At 38.9% G+C, this 20,723-nt stretch overlaps 1 protein-coding gene across 1 annotated transcript in view; it reads left to right on the top strand.

Moving 5' to 3' along the window:
- Positions 1-13,759, top strand: part of LOC135213032 (mucin-2-like) — a 20,437-nt gene extending 6,678 nt beyond the window's left edge. Inside the window, exons 4-11 of the mRNA XM_064246843.1 lie at positions 1,185-1,298; positions 1,571-1,806; positions 2,434-2,568; positions 2,703-2,873; positions 3,005-3,067; positions 3,156-3,264; positions 7,079-7,204; positions 11,094-13,759. Coding sequence (XP_064102913.1) covers positions 1,185-1,298; positions 1,571-1,806; positions 2,434-2,568; positions 2,703-2,873; positions 3,005-3,067; positions 3,156-3,264; positions 7,079-7,204; positions 11,094-13,573 — 3,434 coding nt within the window. The 3' untranslated portion in view covers positions 13,574-13,759. The remainder of the gene's footprint in view (positions 1-1,184; positions 1,299-1,570; positions 1,807-2,433; positions 2,569-2,702; positions 2,874-3,004; positions 3,068-3,155; positions 3,265-7,078; positions 7,205-11,093) is intronic.
- The last annotated feature ends 6,964 nt before the right edge of the window (positions 13,760-20,723 follow it).

Here is a 20,723-nt window from a genome sequence, read left to right on the forward strand (position 1 = left end):
GGAACAGTATTTCTCTCAACCAGGTGTTAGACTAAAAAAAATTCTATAGAGCTTCTCAATAGTTTTAAAAATTAACTAAATTTATTGGGTATCCTTCATGGTGACTGATTGTCTTGCTTAAAATAAAGAAATAAGTCTTGTTTAAAATAATGAAAAATAAGTAACTTTCTGTTGAAAAATTTTCCATCTAGAGTAAAATCGAAACTTAAGTGGAATAGTATAATTTTTGTGGCCTTTGTGTACATCTGGAGATTGTAGAAATTTCGGTTTAAAGGTGTCTAAGAAAGCCACATTGAAATTGTACAAATTTTTGCTAGTTTTTTTTTTTTTTTTGTAAGGAGCACTTAACTATTCTTGGAGTTACTTTTGCATAAATCTTTTATTTCTCCCAATTTTCTTAACCCACAACCTAGATCAGGTATTTGTTGCCTGGGAATTAACTGCACTGGACTTTTAGAACTGTGTTGATAGTTTATGGCCCATGCTTTTTCAGTTTGCCTCTGCTTTTGTTAAATTCTTTATCATGGTTTTTGAGTTTTGGCAGTAATTCTTTCGAAGCTTAAAAATCTAATTTTGAGTTTCATGCAAGCTGCTTGAGCTTTTGAGTTGCTTGTACCAAGGTTAGTTTTAATACCATATTTATAGTTTTATGGCATGGGATTGTGTAGTAATGTAGTTTTTCATAATTATGAATTTTGTAAATAGTTGCCATACCACATTGTGTAATGCCTTGTGCACAATTCTTTGTATATGAAGTACAAAGATAGTCATAGCTTGTTCCATTATCCATATTGCCTTGAATACTATAGACTGCACAAACAATGGTAATATTTGGCATAAAGTACTTAGTCATCCTGTCTGCATGGTTGACTTTCTTTCAGTTTTGGAGAAGTTTATATGTAATGCCATTGGTTAACAAATACCCCCATCTGTTTTTGTCAGGTGATTGTAGTTTGCTTTTTTTGAGATAAAGCCTTTGAAATACTTGGAAATAGTTATCATAATTTGGGGTAGTTTAAAAAGCTCATTTTTTATTTTGGCTTAAATAATAGCACACTTTGCCTAGTAGTGTACAATCTAGATATTGGGCTTGTGGCATTTACCTGTCTTAATCTTCAGTTTAATCTTTAAATGTAACACACAAACTAACATCCTGTTTTAAGTAATATTTTTTTTTATTACAGGTTGTGAATTTGCTGGGAAGCTGTACTCTGATTGCTCGGTGTTAACTGGCCATTGCTTACCCTTAAGATGTAACAAAGGGCAGTGGGTTCCCACTGGAAATATTGAGGCATGCTGTAAGTAGTCAGAAATGTGGAGTTAAGTGTAATGTAAAGGATTAATTATTGCAGATATAAAAATTACTGGGAGGCCTCAATTTTTCAGTCTTTATTAGTCCTAGTGTATAGGTGTTGAATACTGTTAATATAGCAATCTGTGAAATGCTGGAATAACTAATTTTATGAATTTTTAGATTTATAGGGTTCTTGTATTTGTCAATGTACCTTAGACGACTAATGAAGACTGCAGTTTTACTTTTTACTGTTGACTGAACAAAACTACTTTGCAGGCAAGTCTTGTCAGTTATATGATGACCCTCATATAAGTACTTTCGATGGTTATCGGTATGACTGGCATGGGCACTGTAACTATTCATTGGCTCAGAAGGGTTTCGGCTATAGACCACAGTGGGGAGTGTTTAGTGATTTTAGAGCTTGTAATGGATTGGCATCTTGCCTTCATCGCACTACCTTCAAAGACAATCGTCATACGGTCATTACCCTGGATAGCGGAGCTGTAACTACAGTGAGTGTGATAATTATTGGTTTATGGTTGATCCATTTTTGTAATAGAAGAGGAGTATAAACTGATTAAGCACTACCCCCGTTAGCCATATTACTCCTTTAATAGAACAGTCCTGGGTGTATTGATAACCTAAGTTTTGTCATTGTATTCAGTCTAGCAAATAACATACATTAAGAATAGAAATTTGCACCAATGGAGACCTTTGATGTTAATGTCAGAAAATTAATAAGTCCCAGAATGGCGTTTCCTGACTTTCCTTAATCTGTTTGATATGGTGGTTTGTAATACACAAATGACTGATTTTTCTGAACTATAGGCAAAGTGGGTATTAATCTTCAACTTGCATGACCAGATACTTAAAATGGCTGATTTACTGGGTCCTTACCAGTTTTAAATAGTACTTTTGATTTATATATGGATATTTTTTCTACATGGCTGAGGGAGATTTTGATTCTCTAGCCTATGGTTCATTACTGGCTTTGTACAGCTTTGTAAGATTTGAAAATTTAATTTTAAAGTGTAAAAGGGTTCTATGATGGCATGGTATGGTATTGCATAGTGAGTTTTGCTTGGAGAAGATTAGATTGATTTTTTTTTTTTTAAGAAAAATTTTATTTCTGCAAACAGTTGCGTGTTAATGGAGAAGAATTCACAGTTCCGGAAGTGGGGGTGCATCCTGTACAGTCTTCATCTGGTGAACATCCTGTTCTTGCCTGGCGCACTGGTCAGTGTGTTGTCTTACAAGGCTCCTCAAAAATTGCTGTTAGTATCCATTGTACCATGTGTTAAGTATTATTTTTCTTTAATATTGCCTTGAATTGCAGATACTAATCAATGAAGAAGTCTTAAGGTTTTTTAATAAACTGAATTTTAATAAGTTATGTTATCATTTTCAGATCCTTCATTGTCAGCACAGGATTGATATATGGGCATATCCTAATCATGCAGAGAACACAGAGGGTCTTTGTGGGCAGTTTGACTTTCATGTCAACAATGATTTCACGGCTCGTAATAGGACTGTATTTCCTCTGCAGTACAGACCTTTTGCATATCCACATTCCTGGCTGGTAAGAATATTTCTTAAATTAACCTAGGAATAATTTCTTGAACATGAACCAGTAAATTTTTGAAGTTCAGATTACATAAACTATATTTATTATCCAGATTACATTAACTAATGAATGTGTTTAATTTCCAGACTGATATCCAAAGTAAGCGGTTTTGTGGCAATCTTTGCCCTACATGTGCTCAAGAAGCAACGGTAAGAATAGCAAATGAGTTTAAGTACTGAATTAAAATTTAAATTTAATCTTCATATCTTTATGTAAATTTGGAATTTGTTTTTACAGGCAAACTTGTGTGGAGCTCGAGAATTTGAGTTGAACCAATACAGGACTTCTTGTTTAGAAGCTCTTCAGGATGTAATTAGCAATATACCAAACCTAGGAATCTATGTTGGTAAGTATTTTGTCATGTTACTTGGCTAATCTTTGAAAGATTAAGATTGGGTTTTATGATTGTATCAATCTGGTAAATTATTTTGAGTTCATTAATTAGCTAGGTCAGGAAAGGTGGCCCTAAGTTGTCTTTTACATGCATATTGGGTGCACTTGTGTAATTTTTGCACAGCTTTGTAGCGGTGTTGAACTGGCCAAATGGAGTGAGTGAGTTTGCTCCAATCAGCTTTGCGTTTAGTTGGTGGGAGAGGCCATTCTCTCTTGAGGTGAGGTATTCACGCACAGGTATACCTGTCTTGTCTCCCTGTTGGCTCTTCATACTTGTTAAAATATATGTGTGGAAGACAGTTTGTGAGCAGTCTGTCCACTTCTGAACTAATGTAATTGCCTAAGTTCTTTTGACTGACTGGTAATTGCGCATGTGGACTGGTAACCAACAATTGCATGGGAAGGATCTCTGCTGCTCTGACAAGAATATGAAAAAACTATATATAGGACTAATGTAAATTTTTAGACCCTGCGGTGCTATTTGTGGACTATTTGCAAGTCCAGATCATATAAGTAATTTCCATGTGAAGTAATTTCCATAGTGGAAGTAGGCTTCACGGTCCATTTCATAAACTGAAACCAACCCTCTGGTCTAATATAACATTCATTAATATTTTGAGAATAGAAATATTTATATTTTGAGAATAGAAATATTTAAGTATCTTTAGACCATACTCTTACCTTTTGGCTGCTTTCCTACTTTGGATGAATTGCTGCAGCAGCTAGTGTGTAGCCTACCCACCTTGTCACCCAGCAGAGTTTTCATCTCTACTATATAGCAGTGTTGCCAAGATAAAGGCTAGGTGAGAAATGAGGGCAAAGACCTCTAGTGGACTGACTGACTGACAGCTCCACTCTGTGGACACTCTTCCGTTGAACGGTTGTGGGTGGACTGACGGGTAAACTTGAGCTAGAATACCCGGTCTTAGGTTTCCGAATCTTTTTAAGGTGGGCATTCTTTTCTTTAAATTTAATTCTGTTCAGCTGATGGCATAGCAAGTTTCATTTGAATAGGATTGCATTTGTTAAATTAGAGCTACTTAATAGGGTTAGAAGTTATTTATTGTACACATAGTAAATGGATTGTAATGTTTGGGTTCCTTTTCATATTTCTCTAATGTTAACCTTCCTCCAAATGATAAATGTAGGTTGTGGGTAGTTTTTGAGATCTAGAACTATAATCTGAATGAGGAATGAAGTTAGTGGTGGTGTTTATCTGGAACTGAAAACCTGCGTATGGTAATAAGTGCTTGGTAGAAACCCTTTTGGAATGTAGAAAATTCCAAAGCATTAAGAATTAACCCTGGCCTACAAATTTTATAATTGCTGCAGTTTTTCATCAAGTTGGGTTTTGGGAGTTAACTGCTTTGCAAAATTTATGCATTATATTCTAAATATATGTGGGTAGAACTACTCTCCACCCCCTACTGGATTAAATAAGTTTTGGTAAGAAATTTTTTCTTTTAGTAAAGTATATAACTAGTCATAGTTTTAACTAAATCTTTTTTTTTTGGTGTTTCTACTTGTCAGTTTAAAGCTAAATGCTTTTTGTAGTTTTCTATAGACACATTATGAAAAGTACAAAAACTTATGAAACTTAAAAAACTATGAAGTAGAAGTATGAAAAGTACAAAAACTGAGAAGTAAAAGGAGTTAAGATAAGTAAATTTTTAAGAATGTGAAATAAGAATTATTTTCTTGGTCCCCTCAATTTCTTTGGTTTTCTCCCTAATGCTCTACTTGTTTGTCAGAAAGCCAGCCAGGGTAAAGGCCCTTAAGGATAACACTTTACTAAAATTCTGCAGATATTTAGATTAAGTTTTCTTTCAGCCTGTATGAACTTCTCTTTGTACTTGATATGACTTAAGTTGCCATGCTAATAAGGTATTTAGTCTACATAAATTTACTAATTTATAAATTATCACTAAAATTTATAAATTATCAGGAAGTCCTTTGACTGAAGAAAGTTGTTGAACTGGCTTGGAATTAATTTGAAATGTGTGGAAGTTTGTTCAAATTTAGATATGTATTGTTAGGTAAGGAACTCTTCAGTTCCCAGAAGGCAGGTGGTGCTTACATAGGTTTAGGTAGGATGATTCACCCTTAAAATCTGTAGGGTTTGACTGCTGTGTAACACTCTCGAAAGCTTGTTGGCTAATCAAACTTCTGAAAGTTGCTTTGCATCTAGGGTCTAGTACTTGCTACTGGAGAAGTTGATACTAATGCTAATAAACTGTACAAAGGGTGATGTGTAAATGAGGCAGATCAGTTACGGTCTGAAGTTTTGCATTAGTGCCTTCCTGTTAGACGTGGATGGTGTTGGAAGGAAAGGCTGGAAATAAGTTACCATTACTGTGTGGTAGCTTAACTAGTATTGCCAGTTTTTTCCTATCCTTGATGAAAGTTTGGGAAAGAAGAATTAAGCAATGTTCTTGGTGGTTACCCAAGGTCTTTCACTTCAGGCCTTCTGATTAGCTTAACTGATTTTGCAGAGACAATACAATTAGGCCATAGCTGTGAAACTAAAGCAAAGAATTTAGTTTCTAATAAACTACTAGATAGGCATCAATCCTATTTGGCAAGTTTAGTGTCATTCCTGGTAGTTCAAGGTGTTTACCAAATCCTTTGGCGGCTTGAAGATTCATGCACTAGGTTTTACTTGATACCCTAAGGCATTAAGGCTCCATTGCTGAGATATAATGTTTAAAACTAAGCCATATTTTAAATGTTCAAATTTAATAGTAAGGCAAGGCTACCCTGATCATGGGACAGTTCATTTTTGGTTAATGTGCTAGTTCATTTTTGGTTAATGTACTAAGACTTGACATTGCAGGTATTTGTAATTTTAATAAACTTTGTTTCAAATTTGTTAGTGGGAAAAGCACATTAAGAATACCTCACTTTTGCTAAATTTACTTCTGCTCAAATTTATACCACCATCCTTGGGTAGTTACAATATCAAGCATTCTTATACTGAAAATTTCCTATCCAAGTAGCTAGGAAAATTTCTTAATCATTGTCAGCAAGTCTTGTTTATCATTGAATAGGACTGTATATTGTATGCTGTTGATAAAATTTAGGACACTGGTTAAGCCAGTGATGGGAATGGTAAGGTCACATCAGTAATAGCTTCAAATTAATTTTTTGCAACTTGGATGAGTAATTTAGTTTCATAACCTGTCTGAGGATGCTTAGCAGGCAACATAGAGGTTTAAAGTATTCAGAAATTAAGTTTTAATCAGGGTTGGATATGAAGTTTGCTGAATGCATGTGGATCCTATTTAAAGAATCTAGGAATAGTGGTGGGTTGAAGATGGAAAAATTTGAAATTTTTAGGGAGATTTCCAGAGGTTACATAGTAACTTTTAACATTAATGGTTTGTGCCTTCCAAATATCTTAAGTTTCGGCCAATGTATGTCTTTTAGCAGTTATTACAATAGTAAATTTATTTTGTATGCAGCGTAGTCTATTGCATAGGAAATTTTAAATTTCTATTTAATGTTTAGTGTGATTTAATTTAGCTGCTTGATAAGTTTTGTAACTTATAAAAGTGGGGAATTTTTTTTTTTTTTTTTTAAGGAATCTATTAGTTAGGTTGTATAGTACTACTATACTGTTTTAAAAGGTGTAAAGAATTTTTAAGTATAAGGTTGATAAGCTTATTTTTATTTGATAGAATGTTACTGTTCTTGGTATGTTTTTAATTTGTCTTGCTTAGTATACTTTATATATTTAATGGAGCATTGTCACATTAATTTATTTTCAGAAACCTGCACATTTGACATATGTATGATGTATCAGAATGGAGAAGGTGATCTGTCTGTGAAGGAATGGCTGAGAGAGCTTAGAAAGAATGCAGCTATTTCCAGACAACTACTAGAAAGTGTTGGAGGTGAGTTTGATTTCTGGCTTGCACATCGTAGACTTGATAGTTTTGTTAACTCCTAAGATGTAGGAATTTTAAAGTTCATCCTTGCTATATATAAACCTAATATTTGTCCTGAGGTCTAGTTCAGCAAGTTTGTCTACCGAAAAAATGTCTGCTGCTCCTATGCTATTTAGACATGCAGGTTTTTATTAATCTCTTGATTGTGAACCACTTTGGAAGTAACTGCTGCTAGTTGGTCACATTAATGTAAAGAGGGCATACTAGTTGATGTGGTAGTTTGAAAAAGGCTGCTTTTGGGTAATGGCAGTAGTAACTGCCTGCCAAGCCATTTCTCGCAGCTGACTGCTGCTTAAGTACAAAATCCTGGTAAAAGTGAAATTCTACACTATTTTCCGTATACGGACCTTGAGCTTTCAAAGTTTCTAAAGCTCTATCTCCTTGCACTGTGCAAAGTGGTTGTTGTAAGGAAGATTTCTTAACACTGTATGTAAGCTTTTTAGTTTGGCTTTCAATTTGAGTGGGTTGTGACCATCCGTGACCATCCTCGGATAATCTTGGGGATTTTTCTCAGCCATATATTTCTCTACTTTTGTCTGAACTATTATAATTTATCTGATGGTGTAATTTTGTAACTTAACTAGTTTAATTTAGTAGAGCTAAACCTGTCTTCAATTAAATTCCATTAAAGAACTCCCACAAACAAACTTACGAAAACACAATTTAATTTCCATAAGGAATAATGTAAATAAAAATGTTCCAAACCCCCAAAAATATTAACCAAAAAATACATTATATAGGGAATACAGTTTTACATAAAGAAAATGAGAAAAATATAATTGACTAATGAAATTAATAAACATTTAAAATCACTTTCCTTTTTGGAAAACTTTGTTAGCACATAGAAGACTGCGAGGAGGGGAGAGGAAGGTGGTGGTTGTTTGGAAGGGGAATCTCCCTTCAGAAGGACTTCAGGTACCAAGGATTTATCTGGGGTTACTATTGTTTTTTACTGGCACTAGGATCAGCTTTGATTCTGGACCCCTGTTGCATAACAATTGTCCAAAAAAATTTTCTGGTGTTAGATTTGCCTAAAATTAAATAGTCTTTAAAAATGTTGGAGACATTACAATACTAGAGATAGAAATTACCGCAAAATTCCTTCAATCTTTCCACTCTGCAAGTATGTCCTTAATCCTTGTAGTTGGTGTATTATGTATATCCATTTGGTTTTAGTTTTTCAAACCGGCCTCTGCTGGCCTTACTGCAGCAATTGTAGGCATTTTCTCGGAGATCAGCATGCAGCTTCCTCAAACACTTTGCTATGAAGTCTTAATTCTATTGTCTTGCCTCTTTTACACTTTGAACTTTCTGTGGCCCCATGATGGCTTATTTAGCAGTTGCACTAGAATGAAAAAGCAGTGCACAAAAATGCTTAACATAAAAGCAGAATGGGTCACAACAGATGGGATCCCTTGTTTGGGCACGCTATAACTGGGCCCAGTCATGCGCTGGGTCCCAGATGGAGCGTTTCAGATTGTACAAAAACGGGAGACTTTCAATTGCAGATAAAATTTAGTAGATACTTGCCAAACTGAGGTTTGACTGTTTTGTGGTCTGGTAAATTAAATACAGCATCCATATTCTTTATGGATCAGTAAGTGCCCCAAACATTTTTTATTGTTTCCTATGTATTTTTATGAATTTTGTGATAGCCTTTGTGTTTAGCCTGTGTGTGTTGGAACTGCAGTTAAATTACAGTGCAGTTATGGAAGAAAGTATATTTGTGACTTGGAAATCTGTCATTGCTTTCTTTCAGACCTGCTACATACCAGCCACTTGCCCTTCACTCCATATTGACTTGTAGACTTCTTTTTGTAGGCTTGGTCATCAGATTTTGAGAGATTCCACTTAATAAAGCTAGAATGTTAGCTAGTGTTGAGTGAGCTACATAAAAGGCTGACATAACTGCTCTCAGGCAAGCTGACATAACTGCTCTCGGGCAATTGGTAGTGACGAGACAATTTGAGCATGGCAAGCTGCCTCCTAGAAAGTATAGTAGCAACAAAGTGCCGATAGTTTTTTTTCTACCTAACAATGCCTATGAATAGTAATGGCGTCTATATTTGGTGTCCGCAATTAATCTTCTAGGGGCTTGCATATGTTGACCAAAATTTTGGGGATTTTGATTAGTAAAGGGGGAAAACCTATGTATTGGTAGTATGTTCCACACTGGACTTACCTTTTTCAATCTCAAATTAATTCTGCATGAGCGAAGAGAATATTTGAAGATTGCTTGGAATTCTCGGCTGAAAATTTACATTAGCATCAGATCTTAACAGGCATCTGTAGGAGCAAAACCTTTACCAATGCATGGCTTACTTAATCTTGCAGTTTTTGTCCTATACTTAATATTGGGAAACCAATGTATTTAAGTTATTCTAACCTGATTTAACTACTGTAACTAATTGTGCATTTCTTACAAAGTTGTGACCATAACTTGAATTGCTTATCAGTTGTGGCTGCTGTCTCCCTGCCTAATCTGGAATCTGTTTTAGATGGCTATCACTGCAGCCCACATATACGGCTCTTATATGGCTCATGGGTTGTAAAGTTTAATTGAACGAAATCCCATAATGAAACTGCAGATCCAGATGTTACATGCAAAAGATATTAGTTCTTTAGATTAGGAGAAGAGAATAGCTTAGTTCTTTAGATTAGGAGAAAAGAGAATGGCAAACACACATGACCAACTGGGATAATGGATGTGAATATTCCACTATGTTCAGTGTAGTGTAATTTTCATTACTCTATTTAAGATTTCATTACTGACTTGCATGCTGCTGGGAATGCTTTTGCTGGGGACAGACTTGATGGGGCTGTGGGGAGGGATCTATATAAGGGGGCTAGGTAGACTAGAATTGCAAATGGAGTTTGGGCTGGGCAGGGATACATGGGAAGGAAAGGTGTGGAGGCTTTGCTGGATTGCACAGATTGTAGTAAAAGTTCCCTTATTAAAAGCTTGTTTGGATCTCTAGTAAGAAAGATGGATTACTTAATCTCTTAAGATTGACCAGGTAGGAGTCCGGTTCAGGTGAGCTGGTTAAGTCTGGGAATGGGTTTGAACTGTTTCAGTATCAGTTTTGTTTAGAGACAAAAGTAGCTATCTGTCATGGATTTTGTCTTGTATGTACATTTTTTTTATGCATAGATTAAGAATGAGTGATTTACTACACACACACTTTGCTAAAAAAAAAAAAAAAAAAAAGCTAAAGGATTTTGATCTCTTAAGCTAAACTAATTTTTAGAAGTAGAGATAGTTTTATAAGTGATTTGGGAAAAAGCTACTGCCTTGTTTAAAAAAAAAATGCTAGATAAAGCAATTTTTTTTTAGTGAATTAATGCATTGCTTTATTTATGGGGGTGCTAGAGTATGAAAAACTACAGTTAGCCTTTTGTATGCCTTTTTTATGGGTGTAATTTTGTGGTCTGGTCTAGGTATTTTTTATACCCACCTTGGTAGGAAGCGCCTCGGTGGTGTGGTCGGCTTGGTCTTTGCCTGCGACCTCTAGTCTTAAATTAAATTCACGGGCATTCCACCGAGGCGTCACAGTTGTGTATTTCTTTTGATGAAGTTCACACTAGACTTGCACTTGACTTGGTTCAGAAGTCACTTGGTTTTTGGTCCGGTTGCTGAATAAACACTGGTTCCATGAAACTTAAAAACCATAGTCAAACAGTACCCTGGTAGGTGTTGCAGTCTCTTGTAATTAGTTTTGTGATGAGCAAATCGGATTTCTTTTTAATGATTTTGTGTAATTTGAAGTTATGAAATTTTTGACTGCCAGAAGGTGTATAATCTATTGACATTGACGTTTCCTAATTGAATTTTCAGGTGATGCGAGAGGGAATGCACTGAAACTTAATAAAGTGGATCCCGATCTAATACTTCCATGTGGATCAGGCTCGGTTAGCCCTGTAACTGCAGACATTGTTACAGTGCATAGGAGTGAGATAGTAGGGTACTTAACCACAATTACTGGCACTACAAGAGTAACCACAATTCCAATTACTGAAACAGTCACACAAGTATTTGGTATTCCAACGACAACAACATTTACATCGCTTTCAACACTGACAAATTCTATTACGCTAACATCAACTACAATTCTTGCAACATTTACTTTTTCAACTACAACCACTGCTATTGTGACCACAACATACAGTTTTGTGACATCAACATCCACATATCAAACAACAGTGCTTAGCATTACAAGGCCTGTATTAACAAGCTATGTTGCATCAACTACAATAACCTCTCAGTACCTTTCAACTGTTGTTATACCTGTCACAACAACAATAACACTCCCCACTCCAACTTCATTCATCACGGTTACTCAACCCATCACATACTTCTCTCAAGTTGTTGAAACTAAACCAGTGCTTGTAACAGTCGAGACCACCCTGACTGTAACTAGGCCAGTAACTACAACCATTTACAGTGAAACTACTGTGACTTTCTTATCAACAGCAGTAGTTAGTTTCACAAGTACAACTACTGTAGTCAGTCCTGTAGTTACAACTTTGACTAGTTACCTGATGCTTACTGCCACAACTGTGACTAGACCAATTATTATTACAACCACAGTCCTTCAGACAACTACTACTCTGACAGTTCAGACAGTTACCACGTTGACTACAGTTTCAATTGACAGACCAACTTTGACTGTCAGAACGACAGTGACAACTAGAACAACTCTTACAAGTCCAGTTATAGCTACACTGACAACATTTACAAACACCATTGTCATGACAAGAATAACTGAAACTACTACTACTACTTTAACAGTGATATCTTTGACTAGACCTATCACTACTACAATCTCTACAACAACGGAATACTTGACATTTGTCAACCCTGTAATTTCTACTGTTACTTCAATTAACACACTTGTAGTTACTACTGTTACAACTATTGAAAATAGAATAACTACGCTAGTAACACAAACTATTACTACAACAGTCACAAGACCAGTTACTGTGAGTTCTACTACTATTACAACTCTAACAACTATACAGTTAACTGTACCTACAGTTTCAATTATTGATTACACAACTTCCACACTGACAAATGTGATCCCTACCACTGTCTTGTTGACTACTACTAGTACAGAGACCTCGGTTACTGTTGTCACTAGTGTTATATTAACAACTTTTGCTGAATTAACCACAGTTACTTCAACAATTTTCCCAGTAATAACCACAGAAACTGTATTAACAGTCACTAGGCCAACTGAAATTACTTCGACTATTGTATCCACCAGCACCACAGTCACACGGCCAGTAATAACTACAGTTATTACAGTTAGTAGCTTAAGTACCAGTACATTGATAAGCCCTGTTACTACTGTAATAACCTCAATAACAGAACTGACTGTTCCTGAACTTATTGTAGAAACTTCAACACTAACTACTATAGTTACGACTACTTCAACATTATCGGCTACTTCAACATTCTTTACTACACTAACTGTAACAAGACCTGTAGTTTCAACATATACTGTTCTGTCCACTATATCTGTAACAACAGTACAGACTGTACTCACAATAGTAAGTGAAGTAACCACAATTGGGACACTACCCGTGGGCTATGCAGTAACTTCCACTATAACCTTGTTTAAAACTGTTACAGGAACAAGGTCCACTGTAATAACAAAATCAACATCGTCTACAGTCATATTCCCTGTTACTACCACAACGTTAGTTACATTGAACACAGTTACTACAGTGATAACCTACAGTACTGAAAGTGTAATTACTAGGCCAGTTACATCTACTTCAACAATAACTGCTGTAATCACGAGAACAGAACCAACTACTGTAGCAGTCACTAGTACTACAGTTACAACACGGTTTTCTCCAGTTGTGGTGTCTATAATCTCATCAACCACAAATGTCATTACTCTGAATAATCCAACTACGATAATTACCACAACATTATCTATAACAAACACGGTAACTAGGACTACTTCATTTGTTACTTTTACAACTATATCAACAAGTGCAACAGAGGTGACATTAACTATGCCAACTGTTTCTCCTATGACTACTTATACAACAAGCACAACTTACACTACCTTAACAGTTGTGATTTCATTAACCAGCTTAATTACCACTACAGTTCGTCCCACAGAGACGCTCTATACATTCCCAGTACAATATTCTAATACTTACAGCATCGAAACTTTCACGAGGAATAGAGAGTATGTTGTGCCAGTAGTGGTGATACCCACTCCATTGACTAAACCAGTGTGTATGACTGTACCAACTACTTATTATCCATGTCTTTTAAGTTATACACCTTCCATTCCGTAAACTGTATAAATTGTGTAATAGCTAGAGTACAGTAGTAAAGTTCTTTTAAGGGATTTAGTGCATCAAAGTAATTTTGTTCTTGAATGATTTAGCAGCCTTCAGGTTTATGTAAATTCCATGCTAACACAAGAACAAGAATTTTAAATCTTTTTATGTGAGCTAATTTAATATAAAGGATCTTAACTATATTTTGTTTCACTGTTCCTAGTAATTTTTTTTTTTTTTTTAAGACTTGATGATTTATGGTAAAAGGACAAAGGGTTTTCAAAGGAACAATTTACTTCACAAAGTATGATTTACGTATTGATAATGTATCTGTGCAATGTTAATATTTCATAATTCCAAATGCCCGTTAATGGCTGGCCGTCTTTAGTTAGTGCTAAAAAGTTTTTGCTTTAATTCATAAAAAAAATACCAAGTGAATGGACTTTGGTCACTACATTAATTTTCAGTTTTAATAAAGAGGAAAATTCAAAATAGGAACAAAAGAGAAGACTTCTTTATACTGAATTTGTTAGTGCACGATAATGCCTAGGGTGTTCCCGATTGGTGGCAGTTCTTGTGTATATTAAAATCACTTGAGCATTTCTTTAAGTCTCATGGTTGGGGGTAACACTGCCAGAACTAACTTGTTTTATGTAAAGATCAGAGTTGGCAAGTAACTTATAAAATGTAGTAACTGAAAATATTGGAAATTTTAGAATATATTTGTAATTTGATACAGGCAGTCCCCGGGTTACGACGGGGGTTCAGTTTTTGAGACTTCGTAAGCCGGAACATTGTCAAAAATCCTAAAAAACTTTACTTTTAATGCTTTAGGTGCATTCAAAACTCTGTAAACTGCATTCTTATTGCATTTATCCAAAAAAAATTAATTTTGCATTTTTGGTCTTATTTATTTCATCTGCCAGATCAGCATTTGTAAGCGGCGTAACCCTGAACATGCGTCGTAACCCTGGAACATGCGTCGTAACCCTAGAAAAGGGATTTTGACGAAGGAAAAATCTATTTCTGGGTGATTGGCTCGTGTCGCCCTATGAAAGGATCCTTAATATCATTCTTTCTAGGTTAAAATTAATCTAATTACCAGAGAAAAACAAAATTAAGAAAATGTCAGTAAAACTTGACTCGCTCACTCTTAAAAGAAGTGTCGGTATGATAATAGGGGCGAGTGTGGAACACTACCACGAGACAATCACCAATTAGAACTTCCAATCAGAATCCCCCCAAGAGAGCCGATACCAACGGGCGATGCAGCCGCTACTACTACTACTAGAGGACGCCACGGACAGCAGCGCCCCTAGTGGACATCCTTAATCTAAAAAACATCTTGTCCTGCAGGGGGGGGAACAAACCAAAAAAGGGGGGGCCGGGGGGGTTTCATAGGGCGACACGAGCCAATCACCCAGAAATAGATTTTCCTTCGTCAAAATCCCTTTTCTGGGCTCAGCTCGTGTCGGCCTATGAAAGAGTACCAGAGAAACAGACAAGATGGGAAAAAAGGAACAATGAAAAGCAGTGTAAAAAAATGATGGATATAATATAAGTAAATAAATTACAGCATACAAACTAAGCACTTAAACTAACTTATACTAAACAGTAAAACAATAGAACGTTAGTAATCTTAAAGTACTTAAAAGGTAATTAAAGTAAATTACAGAGATGCATGTAATATAAACAAACAAAGGGAAGGATTTACTTAACATATTTACAAAATATACAAACTCATTGTGTCCCTACCTAGCATAAAAATAAGGGTAGGTACACTGAAGTCCATCATTAATACAAGTATGGCAAAAATATATACAAACACATTGTGTCCTACCCTAGCAATAAAAATAAGGGTAGGTAACACTGAAGTACATTAACAGTACAAGTGGATGTCCCTAGCAAAAAAATAAGGGACAATCCACTATATGATTCAACGGCTAAGGCTATGATATTCGAGTAGCCTGGCGATAGGGTGAGGCATGTTGGATGATGTAGGTAGAAAGGAGACCTGGATCTATACTACAACTACTATACAGTATCAGGGGAAAAACAATGTTTCCCGCTGCTACTGCTGAAAACTTTAAAGATTCCAAGGACTTTAGATAATGCCGTTTAAAGACTGTCGGGATTTCCATCCAGTATACTTTCTAGATCCTCATAGTTCATATGTTGAAAATAATTAATTGAGGTGGCTACTCCCCTGATATCATGTGCTTTTGGGAATGACTCAGGGTTGGCTTGTTTAATGAAGTAAAGGATTTGCTGTCTAATACCTTTTACTGACAAAGTACCACCTTTTTCTCTCATGAAGAGAGCACCTGAGGATCTTTAAGAAGTACGAGATAGAAAGGCTCTAAGAGTTGATACTGGGCAGAGAGAAGGATCCTGTGGAAGTGGGATAACCTTCCAAGGAGCCACCTTGCAAGAGGATCCTCATTTTTGGCTAAAAAGCTACGATCCGGAGCAAGTAGAACTTCTCCTGATGGGAGGAATTCCACATGACCCGCATCCCTGGATAGAGCCGACAGTTCTGAAATTCTGGCTCCTGAGGCTAGGCTTAATAAGAATAATATCTTCCTCAGTAGCATTATGAATGTACAAGATGGAGTTGTCAGTATCTGAAGCTAGTTTGAGGACATCATTTAAGAAACCATGAAACTGTAGTAGGCCTCTGAGAAAGGGGTCTTAAGTCTAGCAACACGGCTTTAGGGATAGATGTGAAATAAGATTCAGTCAGATCTATCTGAAAACCTACTTGAAAGATTTTCTTCAAAGCCGATTTATGAGTGGTAATCATGCTAGCTGCTAAACCTTTTTCAAACAAGGATCTGAAAAAGGATATAGCCAAATTAACTGTCATGGTTGTAGTGTTCGATTCTCTCAAGAAAGATGCTAATTTTTTTTAACAGCCGAGTCATATTGTCTAATGGTTGACTCTCTCTTATCTGATTCTAGGAAGAGAATATTCTGTGGATCAATATCAGCATCTTTATTAGCCGCAAAACTTCATGAAGTCCATAAAGTTAGGGTCTGGAGAATTCCTGAGGAAGCGAACACAGTCCTCATTTGTACTGATTGTGATAGCTTGGGATTGGGGATCCGTTGAGGTCGGAGACCCAATTCCAGAAGAAGAGGATACCAGTGCTCTTGGGCCAGTCCGGTGCAATCAGAGCTACTATCCCTCTGAAAGACCTTAGTTGCTTAGGACTTTCAAGAGAAGATTCACTGGAGGAAAAACATAAATTCTCCTCCACTGATTCCAATCCAACGACAGGGCGTCCGTGGCATAAGCCCGAGGGTCCAGGTTTGGGGCCACATAGCAAGGGAGCTTGTGGGTTCTTCTTGTGAAGCGAAGAGATCCACTTGGAGACCTGGGACTCTCAGGCTTACCCACTGGAATGACCCGACGTCCAGAGACACTCTGATTCCAGAGGAACTGACCGGGACAGGGAGTCTGCTATCACATTCCACTCCCTGCCATGTGAGTGCAGACAGATGCCATTTGTGTTTGTTTGCTAATGCAAAGATGGCTATCATGACATGATTCACATGCTTGGATTTGGACCCTCCCCTCCTGTTGATGCAATGAACTACCACTGCACTGTCCAAAACTAGCCTTAGATGAGACTTCTTCGGGGGAAGCAGTCTCTTCAGAGTAAGAAATACTGCCATTGCTTCCAACACGTTTATGTGGAGCTGGCGAAATTGAACTGACCAAGTCCCCTGAACCTGTTTTAACTGAGAGTATCCCCCCCCACCCGGACAGGGATGCATCCGTGTGAATGGTTAACACTGGGAGGGGATATTGAAGGGGTACTTTCTTGGCTAAGTTCTTTACTTTTGACCAAGGCCGTAGTGGTTGCGGAGGATCTGTGGGATTACTGACAACTTGTCTCGATATTTGGAGTTTGCTCTTGACCGCCAAATTCGATTTATATCTTTCAGCCTTGCTTTCAGAAGGATATCTGTTACCGAAGCAAACTGAAGAGACCCTAGGATTCTCTCCTGGTTTTCTTCTTGACGTTTGTTTGCATTTGAGAAATTGCCTGACAGATTTTGCTATTTCCTTCCGTTTGGCCACTGGAATTGACAGATTGTGGGAGGACAAATCCCATTGGATTCCTAGCCACTGAAAAACGAGATTCCGGAGTAAGTCTGGATTTCGTTTTTGTTTATCTGGAACCCCAGATGTTCCAGAAAGTGAACTACCTTTTTGGTGGCTTTGAGACATTCCTCGACTGTTGGTGCCCAGATCAACCAATCGTCGAGGTATGCTGCTACCATGATTCCCTGAGCTCTCAATTGTTGTACAACCACTTCTGCTATTTTTGTGAATACCCTGGGGCTACATTCAGACCGAAGGGCATCACTTTGAATGAGAATGTTTGATTTCCTAGCCTGAATCCTAGGAATGGGCGGAAGTGCCTGGCTATAGGGATATGATAGTATGCGTCTGTAAGATCGATGGAGCATGTGACGGCTCCACACGGAAGTAGGGTCCTTACTTGCGAGAGGGTAAGCATCTTGAACTTGTCGCAACGAATGAAAGAGTGTTTAGCTTTGACAAGTCTAAGATTACCCTTCTTTTTGTTGAGCCTTTCTTTGGCACGCTGAATAAGCGACCTTGAAATTTTAGATGCTTGACTCTCGCAATAGCTCCTTTCTGAAGGAGTTCTTCCGCGTAATCTGTCAATTCCTTTGACGGTCTCTGGTGGAATGATTTGATTGGAGGAGGATCTTTGATCCAACTCAGCCCAATCCTTTGGACACTATGCTCTGTGCCCAATTGCTGAACCCCCACTGTGGCGGAGAGGAACTGCCTCCCTCCTACCTGGGGAGCCTCATTGTTGATGGGCGGGTTGGCCACCACGCCCTCCTCTGAACTGCCTGCTCCTTGTCGCCCTTCCTGCGCCACGCTGACGAAAGGTAACTCTCGCCCTACCTCTCGGCTGATTGTAGCCTTGAGCCTCATATGCAGGGGTTGAAGGCCGGCGAGATAGCGTAGGAGGATGGCGGGTGAGATTGAGGGGACAACAGGAGGATAGGCTGATTCTGCTTTGAACTAGCAGGTTGTCCTTGTTGGGTAACCGGGACCGCCTGCACAAATTGCTGCTGTTCCTGGAGTTTTTTTATATGGGCTGGAACCTCTTACCAGCCTTCTTCGGTTTCTTACCAGCAGTGGGAACGGAATCTTGTTTCCTCTTCGAGGAAATACCCCACCTAGCTCTAAGGCTCTGGTTGAGCCTAGCAGCTCGTGGTGTACTTCGTTGACAGCGGCAATTGGGAAGAGATCCGCTCCCCACATGCTAGAGGCCAAGAGTCTATTCGGCTCATGCCTAATGGTACACTCTTGTAGAACATGCTTTCGGCAGTTCCTCCTAGCCTGGAAGAAGTCAAAAGCGTCCGTTAGTACCGTCTGGAACTGAGATTTCGCCAAAATCTTGAACAGCGGTTCCGTAGCATAAGAGAGGCAGCCATTTCCGTAATTATAAGGGAATTGAGGGACCTGCCAAACCTGGTTCGCGCATCAAACTCTGCCTGGATTAGGGAATCCGGCAGCCTTGGTAGTTTCTCGCCGAACTGGTCCATGGCGCAGTCCGGTTTGAGCTTACCAAGCGTGAATGTAGCTGGCAAGTTCTCCCACAATTCTCCGAAAGCCGGGAAGAGCGGAGAAGTAGACTCCGCCTCCCTCAACTGTGGGATGGGCTCATCCTTGAGGACTGCCTGAAGGGACTTCTCCACTAATTTCGTGGCGAACGGAAGAGAAACCTCCTCTTCCGTCGCGAAAATAGTGAAGGGACTCTTGTAGGCCTGGAGTTTGGTGTTCGTACACTCCCAGTCCTCAAGGCAGTGAACCCATTCCCGCTGAGCATGATCTCTACTATATAGGACAGACTCTTTAGAGATCTTGTCTTCCTCGTTAGAGCCGTTGCCGTCAGCCTAGCATAACCGATGAAAGGCTGCGTCAGACCTGGAGGGTAAAACTCGAAGTCCTCAATCCTTCGAGTTCCACACTCCGGATAGAGATCATCCCATCCTTGAAAGGAGCGTAGGCAGCTACTCTCCATGGGTTCTCCATAGAGAAAGCTGGCAGAGAGTCGTATATGGCGGGAGTTGGAGAATCCCAGTGCTTGGCGCTGGGGAGACTGGAAGAGGAACCTGAGATAGCCCGGCTACTCGGTCCTCATTTTCTCTCATCCTGTTAGAGAGGTCTTGAATTGACTGGCCTGATTGAGACAGAGTGCTTGACAACTGTGCAAACATCTGCTCGAATCGTGTCCCCAGGGCGGAGACTTGCGAGCCAACCAGCTCGCCCACCTGTTGCATCACCACTGCTGAGAAAGCAGAGGGATCAAAGGTGCTAGGACCTGCTACCCCTACCGGCGTAGCCGGAGTGGAAGCGGTGGAGGCGGGAGAAGGCACTGGCTCGGCGGGAGCGCGAGCCTTCTCCTTAGAAGCCTTGCTTCTGGAGCTCTTTGAGTGAGAAGAGCTCGGCTTCGCTTTACACTGCATCGGCGTAGGAAGTCGACGACTTCCTAGCCGAAGAAGACGAAGACGACTTCCTCGAAGTTGTCTTGACCAGTCCAGTTCGGTTCTCTCTGTCCCTTCACCTTTGGGGGTACAGAGAGAGCGGATCGGAGCGGGTAGGGATCTCAGATCCCACAAAGCCTTGGAATGAAGCACTTGAAGAGGGGACAGGAGAAGATCCAGGAGCACCCAAGGAAAGACCTTGGGCGCCCGACACACCTACCTCAACCAACAAATCCTCCACCCCTACCGCCATGGGCTCGATGTTAAGGTCCAGGGCAGCGACGTCCGGGACCGACTCCTGGGAGGCTACGACCCCAAGGATTGCTGGAGGTCTTGCTGGATGGAGGCTCAGCGGGGCAGCGGACAAGGGGTCAACGTAACCGGTCGACTTTGCCCGCGGGGAAGATCTGGACGGCCAAGCTTCTTATCCAGAATGTAGGGCTGGCCTTTGGCGGCGTTCTTCCCGAAGCCGCCCACCCACGCTTTCAGGGTGGCGAGGGCGACTTCCCTCACACCAGTAGCCTGAAAGAAAGGCGAGATTAGCTTCCAGTGGTGGAACGGGGTTAACAAACTTATGACTAAAAGTTGTTAGTAAAATGATAAGAAAGCCTATAACGGACTTACCCCA

This window comes from Macrobrachium nipponense, chromosome 42, assembly GCF_015104395.2.
Source record: "Macrobrachium nipponense isolate FS-2020 chromosome 42, ASM1510439v2, whole genome shotgun sequence".
Classification (NCBI taxonomy): Eukaryota; Metazoa; Arthropoda; class Malacostraca; order Decapoda; family Palaemonidae; genus Macrobrachium; species Macrobrachium nipponense.